Here is a 12,317-nt window from a genome sequence, read left to right on the forward strand (position 1 = left end):
TTAGATACCTGAAGATAAATCAGTATCATTCTTTTTTTTTTCCCCATATTTTGTTCAGATAGAGCGGGAGGGAGAGAGAGAGGGAGAATCATCGATGTGAAAGGGACACGTAGAGAGGTTGCCACCCACATAACCCAACCAGGGCCGGGGACAAACTGCACCGAGGTATATGCCCTTAGCGGGAACCGAACCCGGGTCTCTCTGGACCGCAGGCCGACGCTCTAACTGCTGAGCCAAACTGGCCAGGGCCAGTATCATACTTCTTTAAAAATACAATTGAAACTTAGAATGAGTGGATGAATCCATGTCATATAGGTCACCCGCCGTGCCGTGACGAGAGGGTGGGACCGGGTTCAGTACAGACACACACACCTCTTGCTGTTGCTTACTAAGGCTCTGTTCTGTGTCATCATTCATGCTCCCGAATGGGCAGGGCACGAATTGTATCATTTAGGGGATTTTAATGCTACCACTGCTGAACTATAGCCTCCAGAATAATCACTAGGAAAGCGACTCCATGGGAGAAAAGACAGGATTTCCAAACTCCGAACACAGAGACAAACTTCCCTCTCTCCCCCTGCCCCTACAGAGGAAAGCCAAATTCTCATTTATCCATGTGGAACGGAGACATTTCAGGCAGACTCTTTCCCATTAAAACAAGGGCTCTTCTGGGGAGGATTAGCTCCTTTTGATTCCACCAGGAAATTCCAGGCCCTGAGCCCGGGCCACCGAAAAGGCATTGATGGATGAACAAATGTCATACTTCCTGTACATCTCCAGCTCAGCTACCCCCACGGCAGGAGATCAAATGCTAGGTGCCCTCAAGCAAAACTATCAGGATGACTGACTACCTTTACAATAGGAAAATAAAAGGTGAGGCAGAACCCTTGGGGTCTCTCCAAATTATAGGAGCTGTGTGAGTAGGGTATAGACTTTCCTATCACACAGAAGATACAGGCTTAGAAATAATAACATATGCAGAAAAAATAAATTATGACTGGGCACCGGAGCTTTCCTTGAGAGGGCAAATGAGAGAGAGTGAACATTTTTAATGCAAAATGAATATCATGGGAAGATCCCCATGAAGAGGTTATCTAGGTTCTGGGTTATTTAAACTGCACTCTCAAAGGCATGTGCATTTGCATATAATGATTCACTCATGGGTACATAATTATGCCTTAAACACATACATCACATCCACTAATATGCATGGAAAAGATATGGACCTGGATGTCATCTGAATTCCTAGTGGTTCAGTTGTCCACACAAAAAAGAGACCGACCCCTGACCCATGGAGCCAGCAGGCTACCAAACTTCAGTGGTTTGCAACCATTACTGAGCAGCAGATTCATTTCGTCAAATGAAAAGGTATTAAAACCCTGATAGTCCCGGGCAGTGGTGCTCGGGGGTTGAGGTGTTGTCCCGTACAACAAAGAGCTGCAGGTTCAATTCCTAGTCAATCAACCTTTCTCTCTCTCTCTCTCTCTCTCTCTCTCTCTCTCTCTCTCTCTCTCTCTCATCAGTGGACATGTCCTTAGGTGAGGAGAAAGAAAGAAAGAAAGAAAGAAAGAAAGAAAGAAAGAAAGAAAGAAAGAAAGAAAGAAAGAAAGAAAGAAGAATGCTGATATACAGAGTGAGCAAAAGCAGAGTTCTCTGTTTAAGGAGAGGACAAGAGTCCCAGCGACAGTCCCTCCTCTATATTTTGGTTGCTCCTGAGATGAGTTTCCTAAAAGTCAATGTGGCTCCTCAAAAAATTAAGAAGGGAGTTACCATATGATCCAGCAACCCCTCTTCTGGGTATCTACCTGAAAACTTTAAAAACATTTATTTTCAAATTCACAGGCATCCCTGTATTCACTGCAGCATTATTCATGGTGGCCGAGACCTGGAGACAGTGTCCCTTCAAAGATGAGATAGATGATTGGATAAAGAAGAGGTGCTACATATATGCAATGCAATACTACTCAGCCATAAAAAGGGATGAACTACTGTCATTTGCAACAGTATGGATGGATCCCAAGAATATCATTCTAAGTGAAATAAGTCAGACAGAAAAAGTCAAGAACCATATGACTTCCATTATATGTGAAATATAAAACTGAAAGCAACAAATGAGTAAAACAAACAAAAACTCACAGATGATGATTACCAGCGGGAAGGGGAATTGGAGGGGGGGTAAGAAGGGATAAAGGGAGTCAAATATATGGTGACAGAAGATGTGGCTTTGGGTGGTAAACACACAGTGTAATATACAGATGATGAATCCTGGACCTATACACTTGAAACCTATGTAATTTTGAACACATTTGGCACACACGGTAAGAAAGAGTGAGGGGACAGACTGGTCTTATTTTCTGTGAGATTTTCCCCCCCTCAGAATTGCATGTTTCTGGTGGCACTAAAACAAGATACATCCATACTTTAAAAAGTTAGAAAATTTAAGTGCATAAACCCCTTAACATTATGAAAAGCCAAACCCACTGAAGCCCCTGATGCCCATCCCACGGTTCCTTAGCAGCTCAGACTATAGCTATAGGAGAAAGCAACCTGCCTCTCCCAGGCTCCCCCATGGAGGGTCAGCAGTCTTTCAGGGGGACGCATAACCCCGGCAGCTCTGCCCTCGGGGTGCCCCTGGAGGCCTTGCGGGGGAAGGCTGTGCCGGAACCATGTCTTACAGCACTGCAACTTCTTCCCCAAACCCATTCTTTAGTCCATTTCATGCACAGTCAATGGAATGTGACCTATTCTGATGCCCTGATACCATGTTCAGATACACATCTGTGGTTTAAACCCTGGAGAAAAAACAACCGTTGGTCGGAGGGTTTTCTGCTCTGCCATAACCCTTTTGAGACAGCTTCATTTCAATGAACAGAATAAGGGATTCTGGTCCTTTCCTTGCTGCAGGGGTAGATAGCAATCACTTCAATGCATATCTTACCTTCTCCAGAAAAACCTTCCTGATCCTCATATCAACGTTCAAAACTCAGACCCACCAAAAAAGATTAAGCACTCGTACTGATTTCAGAGTTTATTTCAGATGGCTCCAATTTCTTTAAAAAGCAACAAACAACAACAACAATAATCTATGGAAAAAAAAAAACCAACCAAATAATTAAAAATGGCCAATGGTAGAGGAGAAAAGAAGAAGAATACCCTAAAGGCTAAAGCAGGAAAGTTGCTAAAATCGACACAAAAATTACTTCTGAGTCTTCCAACAGCTATAGAAAGGGAAACACAAAATGACCTAGATTTAATTAAAGGAAGGAGAAAAGGTTCACTTCTCCAGGACAATTTTCCAATTTATTTTCTTGCCACTTCCCTCCCTCCCACAACGACAATTGTCCTCAGACAGAGGTCTTGGTGGCGCGTTATGTTCTCTGGCTTCCTTGGCATTATCCACGCCTTTCCCTTCACCTAAAATGCCCTTCCTTCACCTGCGAAGCTGATACCCACAGTATCCCTTCCAGAAGCCTGTGCCGCCCCTCCTCCCAGCACAGGGCTCTTCCTCCTCGCTCCACGAGCAGCATGTGCTTCCCACTAACACAGCTCTCATCACACTGCATCATGATTGTTTACTTGTCCGTGTTCCCCATGGGGCTGCGTGCATTTTAATATATTTAAATGAATGAATATAAAAAAGACATTAAATAACATGATGGATAATTCCTGGATGGCAGTTTTAAAAAAATGCAGCGACATTCTACATATGGCCATTTCTTATGCAGTGAGCAATGGCCAATTACCTTAAGCCATCTTAGATCGTTCATTGGAGAAACAAGATTCCCTTGCTTTAAAAAGATAAGTAACCACACTCCCTGGGAATAAAGACGGTATCTTGTCTTCTCAGTTCAGTTCAACACGTATTTATTGAGTACCAGTCATTATGCTAAGTGTGGGAGAAATGATGACTAAGACCTAGTCTTGCTCCTCTTAAAGGTTACAGACCTGGCTGGGGAGACATAACACTAATGGATAAGTAGTTAGCAAAGGAGCTTGGTCCAATTCCGACTAAGATTTCCTAAAGAAGGCATTGCCTAACCTAGTTTGCCTGGCAACAGGACATTCCCAATAGGAAAACAAAAATCCAAGAAAGGAATATTAGATAAAAAGAACATAGCATACAGATGGAAATTTCAGAAGTTTATTTTTATTGAATGGTAAAATGTAACAAGGAAGGTGTATGGAAACAGTGGTGGGTGAGGAACTCACATGAGGCTGATGGGGTACGTAGGATCCAGGTCACCGAGGAGCTTGTAGGCAATGTTAAGGAAATTGGATTTTAACCTATAGGTGATGAGCAGCTGCAGAAGTCAGCGACATTGATTTTCATTTTAAATAAATTACCTTGGAAGTCGTGTTGTGAATGGATTGTTTGGGGAGAGTGCTATCTGGGAGCAGGGAAATCAGTTAGCATGCTATTGCAACATTTCAGAAAATGCATGATAAGGGTTTATAAGTGGTTTTAAATAGCCAAGTAATAATAATGCTCCCTCCCCCACCTTTTTTTTTAAATAATAAGTCACCCTGGAGCAACTAGAAAAACAAGAAAGAAAAATGCAAAGTCTATACTTAATGAAAATATAACCCTGAACCACCATGTGTGTGGAAAGGAAGCCAGATGCACTGAAGGACGAATAGGGTGCAAACAGGCACCAGGGCAAGTGCCTGCAGCGGCAAATCTCAGGGAAAGTTAGAGAAATAGCCTGGCTGGTGTATGTGTCTTAGTGGTCGAGCATCAACCCATGCACCAAGAGGTCACCAGTTCGATTCCCAGTCCAGGCACATGCCCAGGTTGTGGGCCTGATCCCCAGTGGGGAGCATGCAGGAGGTGGCCAATCGATGTTCTCTCTCATTGATGTTTCTATCTCTCTCCCTCTCCTTTCCTCTCTGTCTAAAATCAATAAAAAATATTTTTTTAAAAAAGTAGAAAAATAGAGTTCTCCAAAGATGACATTTCCCAAGGAGCAAAACTAACAACCTATTATTTGGAACCACGGGAATGCGGCCAGGAATTGGCTGTGGGAGTATGCCTGGGACTGATTGGTGACAAGGACAAGCTGGAGAGACATGGCCCAATAGAGAACCACTTGGGTGGTTCTGTCTTATGAGAAGAACCTACTCATAGACAAACAATCTTGAGTTATATGGGACCTCACTGGGAACCAAGGAGGATTCTTGTTAAGCTGAAACAGAGTGTTGATCTATCACCAAGAAGAAACTCCTCCAACAGTTCATCTAGAAAGAGCTCACGACATTACAAAATAAAATAGTTAATAGCATAGAGATAAAAGAAAACAGCACAAGAATGATTAAATAATACAGAAAAATAAAGGAGAAAAAAGGACAAAACAAATAGCAGATATACAATGCTTCCATGGAGCAAATGAAAAGTGTGACCATATGGCTATGACTACAAATAACCTGTATGATGAGCTCACCTCTACAAGAGAAGAGTTCAAAGTAGAAATACAAGAGCTTGGGAGAGGTATGCTGGGGCAACAAAAAGTGATAAATATAAACTGGCAAAACTCATGAAAGAAGTAAACAACAGCAGCAAAAAAGGCAAACAGGATCCTGGACACAGCTACTCATTCAAGAATATGTGGGAAAGACTGGGTGTTTTAGGTCTCATTTTGCTCAGGGAATTAAAACAATTAGAAGGGAAAATGATGGCTCTCCTTTGTCTTTTCTGTCTATTATACGCATCCTAAGTGTCCTGAAGGAAGAGAGTCAAAACAATGAAGCTGAAATAAAGCATATATTTTGAAATGTAAATCACAGAAACTTTTGAGAAAGTAAAAGTAAGAAAGATATGGAAGCAATCCAAATGCCCATCAGTAGATGAATAGATAAAAAAAAAAAAAAAGTTGTGGTACATGTAGACAATGGACTATTACTTAGCCATCAAAAAGAATGAAATTTTACCATTTGCAACAGCATGGATGGACCTAGAAGGAATTATGCTAAGTGAAATAAATCAGACAGAGAAAGACAAACACCATATGATTTCACTTACATGTGGAATCTAAAGAGCAGAATAAATGAACAGACAAAATAGAAACAGACTCATAGCTGCAAGGAACAGGCTGACGGCTGCCAGAAGGGAGGGCGCTAGCGGGACTGGGTGAAAAAGGTGCAGGGATTAAGAAGTACTAATTGGCAGTTACAAAGCAGTCCTGGGGATGTGAAGTACAGCACAGGGATTGTCCTCAATAACATAATAACCATGCACGGTGCCAAGTGGGTCCTAGAAATATAGGAAGGATTGTTTCATAAAACATAGAACTCTCTAATCACTATGCTGTACACCTGAAACTACTACAGAATAACATTTAATGTAAACTGTAATAGGAGAAATGGAGCAAATTTAATGTGATATACTTCCGGGGAAAGAATCGATGCAGTATAACCAACACAAAACACACACGGAGAAAGAGTATGAAGGAACTGGTGGTCACCAATGAACACATTTACCTATAAAACGAAACTAAAAATAAATATAGGAATGATGGTCCAGAACAGAATGTAAATGTGTGGATAATTTAATTAAAAAACTAGAGTTGAATAGAGAGTAGAGGGTGGGAGGTCATAAATACACGCTAATCCCCACCCCCGCCTTTGTTCAGTGCCTCGTAAAATATCTAAGTCTAACAGAATTATAGCTTAAGGTGAAAAAGCAATCCTAGAAGATAATATAATCAAGCAAATTTTAGTGGTGGAAGAATTAAAGCAAGAGGGGAGGAAATAGAAATTCATGGAAATACACTAATTTTATAATTGCTTACCAGAGGAAATCAATAGATATTATCTAATAATAGAAGATTTACCATGTTATATAAAGTTATATTCATAAAGCTAAGTAGATAGAACAAATATTCAAATTATGAAAGAATCATATAGGCAGGAAAGAGGAATAACCGACCACAGAAAGCAATTATAACTAAAAACGAACCATACACACTCAGAACTAAGACATCACATCAGTCTATGCAAACGGACAAATACACCTAAGAGAAGGAAAGTACTTTTTAATTAAATAATGACAGCCAACCAACTTACATTTACATGGATGTATGTGTAGCAGTTTATCTGCCATATACATTATTTTGCTTCAATCTTAGACAATTGATGGTTGCAAATAATAACATTCAATCTCTTTTTTGATGATTAATAAAATTCGATGTTTTCTCAGGATTATTGGCCTTTTGCATTATTTGAGGCAACTGCTATTTCATTGCTTCTCATCTCTTTCATTATGAAAAGAATCCTTAAAACCACCTAATGACTTTCGGATGGTATCTCTAAACTCTCGTTCTAGGTCTCATTTCCTGCTGCCTTCTCATCTCCCTGAACTCTAAACATCAGTGCCCTGCAGCCCAGTCTTTGGACTGTCTCTCTTCTCTCTAGATACTTGCTCCCTTGGTGACCTCAATTTTGTGGTTAAAAAGTATCATCAATATGCTGACACTCTTCCAATTTACATCCCCAGCCACGACCTCCCACCAGCCCTGCTTCCAAATCCTGTCTCAAATCTCTACGTGCTCACCCCACATCTCCATGTGGGGCTCAGCGTAACTCAGGGCCCACACACCGGGCTCCATATACCCATCTGACTGCTGCCACCTTCTCCCTGGTCCACCACCCGATGAGGCCTTCCCAGGTCATCCCAAATCAGACCGCAACATCCACAGACACCCAACATTCCCACTCCCTCATTTATTTTTATTCATAGCATTGTCGTCATCTGATATATTTTATGGACACATAAACAGATGATTGTACAGGACAGGTAGAAAGATAGAGTGTAACACTTATATAACATTGTTTTGGTGCTTTACAGATGTAATAAACAAAGGCAATCCTCCCAGAAACCCACGAAATGAGAACCGCAATTATCCTCTTCATGTAGGTGAGTTAAATGAGGCACAACTCAAGGTCATGCAGCTAAGTGTGACAAGCCAAGGTCAGAATAAATGCTGGCTGTCAGTCTCCACGACAGGTTCTTAACCACTGTTTTATATATATATGTAAATATATATATATATATATATATATATATATATATATCTCATATACATAGTTTTCCTGTCTCTCACTAGAGTGTATATCCCACTAAAGCAGGAACTTTATTATGTTTATTATTTTGACCCCACCACCTAGAACAAGGGGTCTGGAACATAGTAGGCAATCAATAAAACTTTATTGAATAATGGAAACTCATATCTCTTTCAAACAAAATAAAATTTGATGTTAATTAAAACATAAACGTCTAGCCCTGGCCGGTTTGGCTCAGCGGTTAGAGCGTCGGCCTCCGGTCTAGAGAGAATCGGGTTCAGTTCCCGCTAAGGGCATGTACCTGGGTTGCAGTTTGTCCCCGGCCCTGTTTGGGTCGTGTGGGTGGCAACCACTCGACGTGTCCCTTTCACGTCGATGTTTCTCTCTCTCTCTCTCCCTCCCACACTCTATCTGAACAAAAAATAGAAAAAATGTCCTCGGGTGAGGATAAAAAATAAAAAAATAGACGTTTAGCCTTGGCTGGTTTGGCTCAGCAGTTGGAGTGTCGGCCCGCAGACCAGAGAGTCCCGGGTTTGGTTCCCACTAGGGGCATGTACCAAAATAAAAATAAAAATAAATAAATAAACATCTAATGAAAAAACGTATAATGAAAAAAATGTTTCTAAATAGTTAGAAAGAATTCTAGATATCTTCCTGCAGAGGTATAGAAAAGTTTATGTAATACAACGAAAAATGAAACTAAAAAATCTGAACATTTTAAATTCTAAGATGTTTCCCAGAAACAATTCTGCCACAGTCATCAATATATGCAGTGTTAGCATTAAGAAAAGCACAATCAGCCCGGCCTGTGTGTCTCAGTGTGTTAGCATGACCCATGCACCAAGAGGTCACTGGTTCTAGTCCCAGTCAGGGCATATGCCCGGGTTGCAGGATCAATCACCAATGTGGGGCATGCAGAAGGCAACTGATCAATGTTTATCTCTCATCAATGTTTCTCTCTCTCCCCCTCTCCGTTCCTCTCTCTCTCTAAAAAAAAAAAAAAAATCAATAAGAACACATTAAAAAGAAAAATATAATCAGATTGGTGAATTCATAAGTCACCCCTGTGTTTCTACCTCAAAAATATTAGAGAGAAAGTGATAATAAAGCCTTAAATAAAGATCATAACAATGGGAATGAAATAAAGGGAAGCACTTAAATAACTGAGGGTGGATTCATTTCATTTGGTGACATACACTGACTTTCAGGTGTCTATCTTGAGGAACCTGGTTGAAGGTAGTGCCATCAATATGTCAGCTTTAAGGGGGTCGTGGGTAGTCAACGTGTGGACTACCCAAGTTGAGATGCTGGGCTGGCTATTAGATATACAGGTCTGCAGCACATGGCCCCGTCTCATGGACTTGAGAGCCACCAGAACATGGAGATGGCACTCAAAGCCACGAGAATGCCACACCCTGAGTACTGAGTACACGGAGAAGCCGCCAAAGGCAGACAGCTTGAGAGCAGCAGTAGTGCCTGCAACGGTCTGATGTGCATCGTACAAGCTCGGTAAACACGGGAGTAAAGGAATGAAAGCGCAAGTAATCCGCCAAAATGTAGGGAACATTGCCTGGGATTCTGTGATTTTATACGCCACAAAGACCTTACTACCTCCTCAAGCTGTATTTTGAGTGGCTAGCTACTTTTCTTGTATTTTACTAGACCTCAAAAATCCATGCAACTAATTTGCAAAAAGAAGTAACTGCTACATCCATAATCCATCAATCCAACAGGCAGCCACCGAGCACCCCTAATTTGCAAAGTCACCTTTTTAGAGCCAAAGATTCAGGTTAAATTGTATGTATAAAATATGGTCCTTGTCCTCAGAGGGTGAAAAATGCAATTTGGAAAGAAGGAAGCAAATAAATCCATTAAGATTTAAGTAATGACTCCTAACTCAGGGAGACTCCAAAGTTCAAGGTTCCTAAAGAAAACAGTCTGTACCAAGTATTTTACACACAGACACACACACACACACACACACACACACACACACGAGAGAAAGAGAGAAAGAGAGAGACTGAGAGAGAGGGAGAGAGAGACTGAGTCACTCCGTGGAGCATCTTTTGTCTTGTTTTTAATCCATTTTGCACCTCCTTCCTGAAATTCAAAACCTAAATTGAGGCTTCCCTTGCCCTCCTACAAATGTGAGCCCCATCTAGGTTGTCTGTGAGCCAGAGTTCTTGGAGTGACGGATTTGGGACTTGAACATCTGACAGTATAATCACCACTGAAAAGGGAAGGGAAGGTCTAGTGTATTCTAGATTTTCCAGCATAAAAATTCTAAAGATGCTTGATTTCTGGGAGATTCTCATTCGAAAGTTAGACAAATCATTTGGGACAGAAACAGAATGTGACTTTGATAAACTAAAGTCAACTCTCATCAGAGATCCGACTCAAACCCCAGCTCAACTCCCAGTCATTTCAAGACCCCTTTGTGTGATCAAACGGCCACCCAAATGAGGGACTCAATGGCCACTAAAGTCCCCTGTAGATGACACTGCCCCGCAGCCTTGATCTTTCACCAGAAGTCTGCAGTCTCTCAAAGGGACCAGGCAACCAAAGCAGAGGAGGGCCAGCAGCCCTCAGGAAAGCCGTCCTCATTTGTTAGTACGCAGCTGACGCCACCTACACATTCTCCCTCTGCCAGCGCCAGCACTGTCTGGACTCACCTGAATGAAGATGTACTCATCCTGGACGACCAGGGAGCTGGTGTCGATGGAGCGAGCGAAAGGCCCAGTCCGCGTGGTCTCGGCGCACTCCTGGATCCTGCACGTGAGGTAGTGAGCATCTGGAATCAGACGGCAGAACCACACTCAGACACACAGAAAGGGCGAGCAAAGCTCTAAGCAGCCCACGAAGCTCCACCCCACGGGAGATCGGATGCCATTTACAACAGCGATATTTTATTTTACTCTCCACAGAATTTGTACTATTTTTTTTTTAAATAAAAAATAGTAAAATCTAGTTCAGGCAAGGGAGTAGGAAAAGAGTTAGTCTTAGTTTCTTGGCAAAAGAGGAAATCGGTATAGCTTTTTGGAAGAAGAAATGGGAAATATCAATCAGGATTTTGAATGTACACTTTACACCAGAAATTCTAATTCAAGGGATGTTTTCTGAAGAAATACGCATATATTTTCACAGAGAGGCAAGGGCACGGTTTTCTTTGTGGCATTGTTTATAGCAGTCAACAGCCAGAACAGGCAAAATGTCCAGGGATTAAGGAACATTCAAATAAACTAAGGCACACACGTAACAGAGGACCCTGGTGCAAAAGAATTGGGGTGTACATATGCATCACCATGTTATTTCTCCAAGATGCAGTGTTCTGCAGCCCTTTACAAAAGTATTTAGCAACCTGTATTGTATTATGTCCAGAAACCCTTATCTTAAAAAATGTATTTGTTTGTGCCATAACTGCATAGAAAAAAGAATATGTATAAAAAATGAGCTACAATTTGTTGGGGGAAGGAAATTAACTGAAGGAGAGTTCAGGTGAGGCCTTTGGTTTTTATATTATGTCCATCTTTATTATTCTTACCATAAGAATGTAATATTTACTCATTCCTTATATAACATGTATAAAGCTTGTGTAATTACTTGTAAAATCTCAGCAGCCAAACGCTCCTTGAGTCGCCCCCAAAAATCATGGCAGCTGAAGGCGGATGGGAAGCCCGTGACTCTAAAAGGCATTCTGGTTATGACGACAGGGCCATCCACGGAAGACAGTCTATTTGATTATTTGTTCCTTAATGTAAAACTACAGTGAGCCTCTTTGAAGAAACTACTGTATTCGTTGGCTTTAAAATGGTTATTATTCATTTAATGATGTTGAAAAGTAAGAAATGGTCAAAATGAAAAGTAGGATCATTTGAAGATTCAAAGCAGCGTGTCTTATTTTTTTATCTAAAGCCACCTGCACTACCACATGTATCTAATGTGACTGTCCCTTGGATACGTGTAAGGTGCCAGAGGCTACAATGAAAGGGGTAGTAGACAGCAGAAATAAATTAAGGCAAAATGTTTAAAAAAGAAATTACAGCCATTCAGTTTAAAACAAAGGTACTTTAAATTATCCCTAACACTTGATCTTTAATTAATTACTGATTGATGCCCAAGTTTTTCTTGTGTGCATGCAGTATATTGGATATTGTTTAGGTACTAGGGACAGAGCAGGGCATGAGACAGAAATGTTCTCTTCCAAAAGGCCCTGCTGTCCAGGAAGGGGCTTACTCATACTATTTTTAGCTATCACATACATT

At 41.2% G+C, this 12,317-nt stretch overlaps 1 protein-coding gene across 1 annotated transcript in view; it reads right to left on the reverse strand.

Moving 5' to 3' along the window:
* Positions 1-12,317, reverse strand: part of SORCS3 (sortilin related VPS10 domain containing receptor 3) — a 549,191-nt gene that overhangs the window by 138,530 nt on the left and 398,344 nt on the right. The window contains exon 7 of the mRNA XM_036265289.1: positions 10,728-10,846. Coding sequence (XP_036121182.1) covers positions 10,728-10,846 — 119 coding nt within the window. The remainder of the gene's footprint in view (positions 1-10,727; positions 10,847-12,317) is intronic.

This window comes from Molossus molossus, unplaced genomic scaffold (assembly GCF_014108415.1).
Source record: "Molossus molossus isolate mMolMol1 unplaced genomic scaffold, mMolMol1.p scaffold_m16_p_17, whole genome shotgun sequence".
Lineage (NCBI taxonomy): Eukaryota > Metazoa > Chordata > Mammalia > Chiroptera > Molossidae > Molossus > Molossus molossus.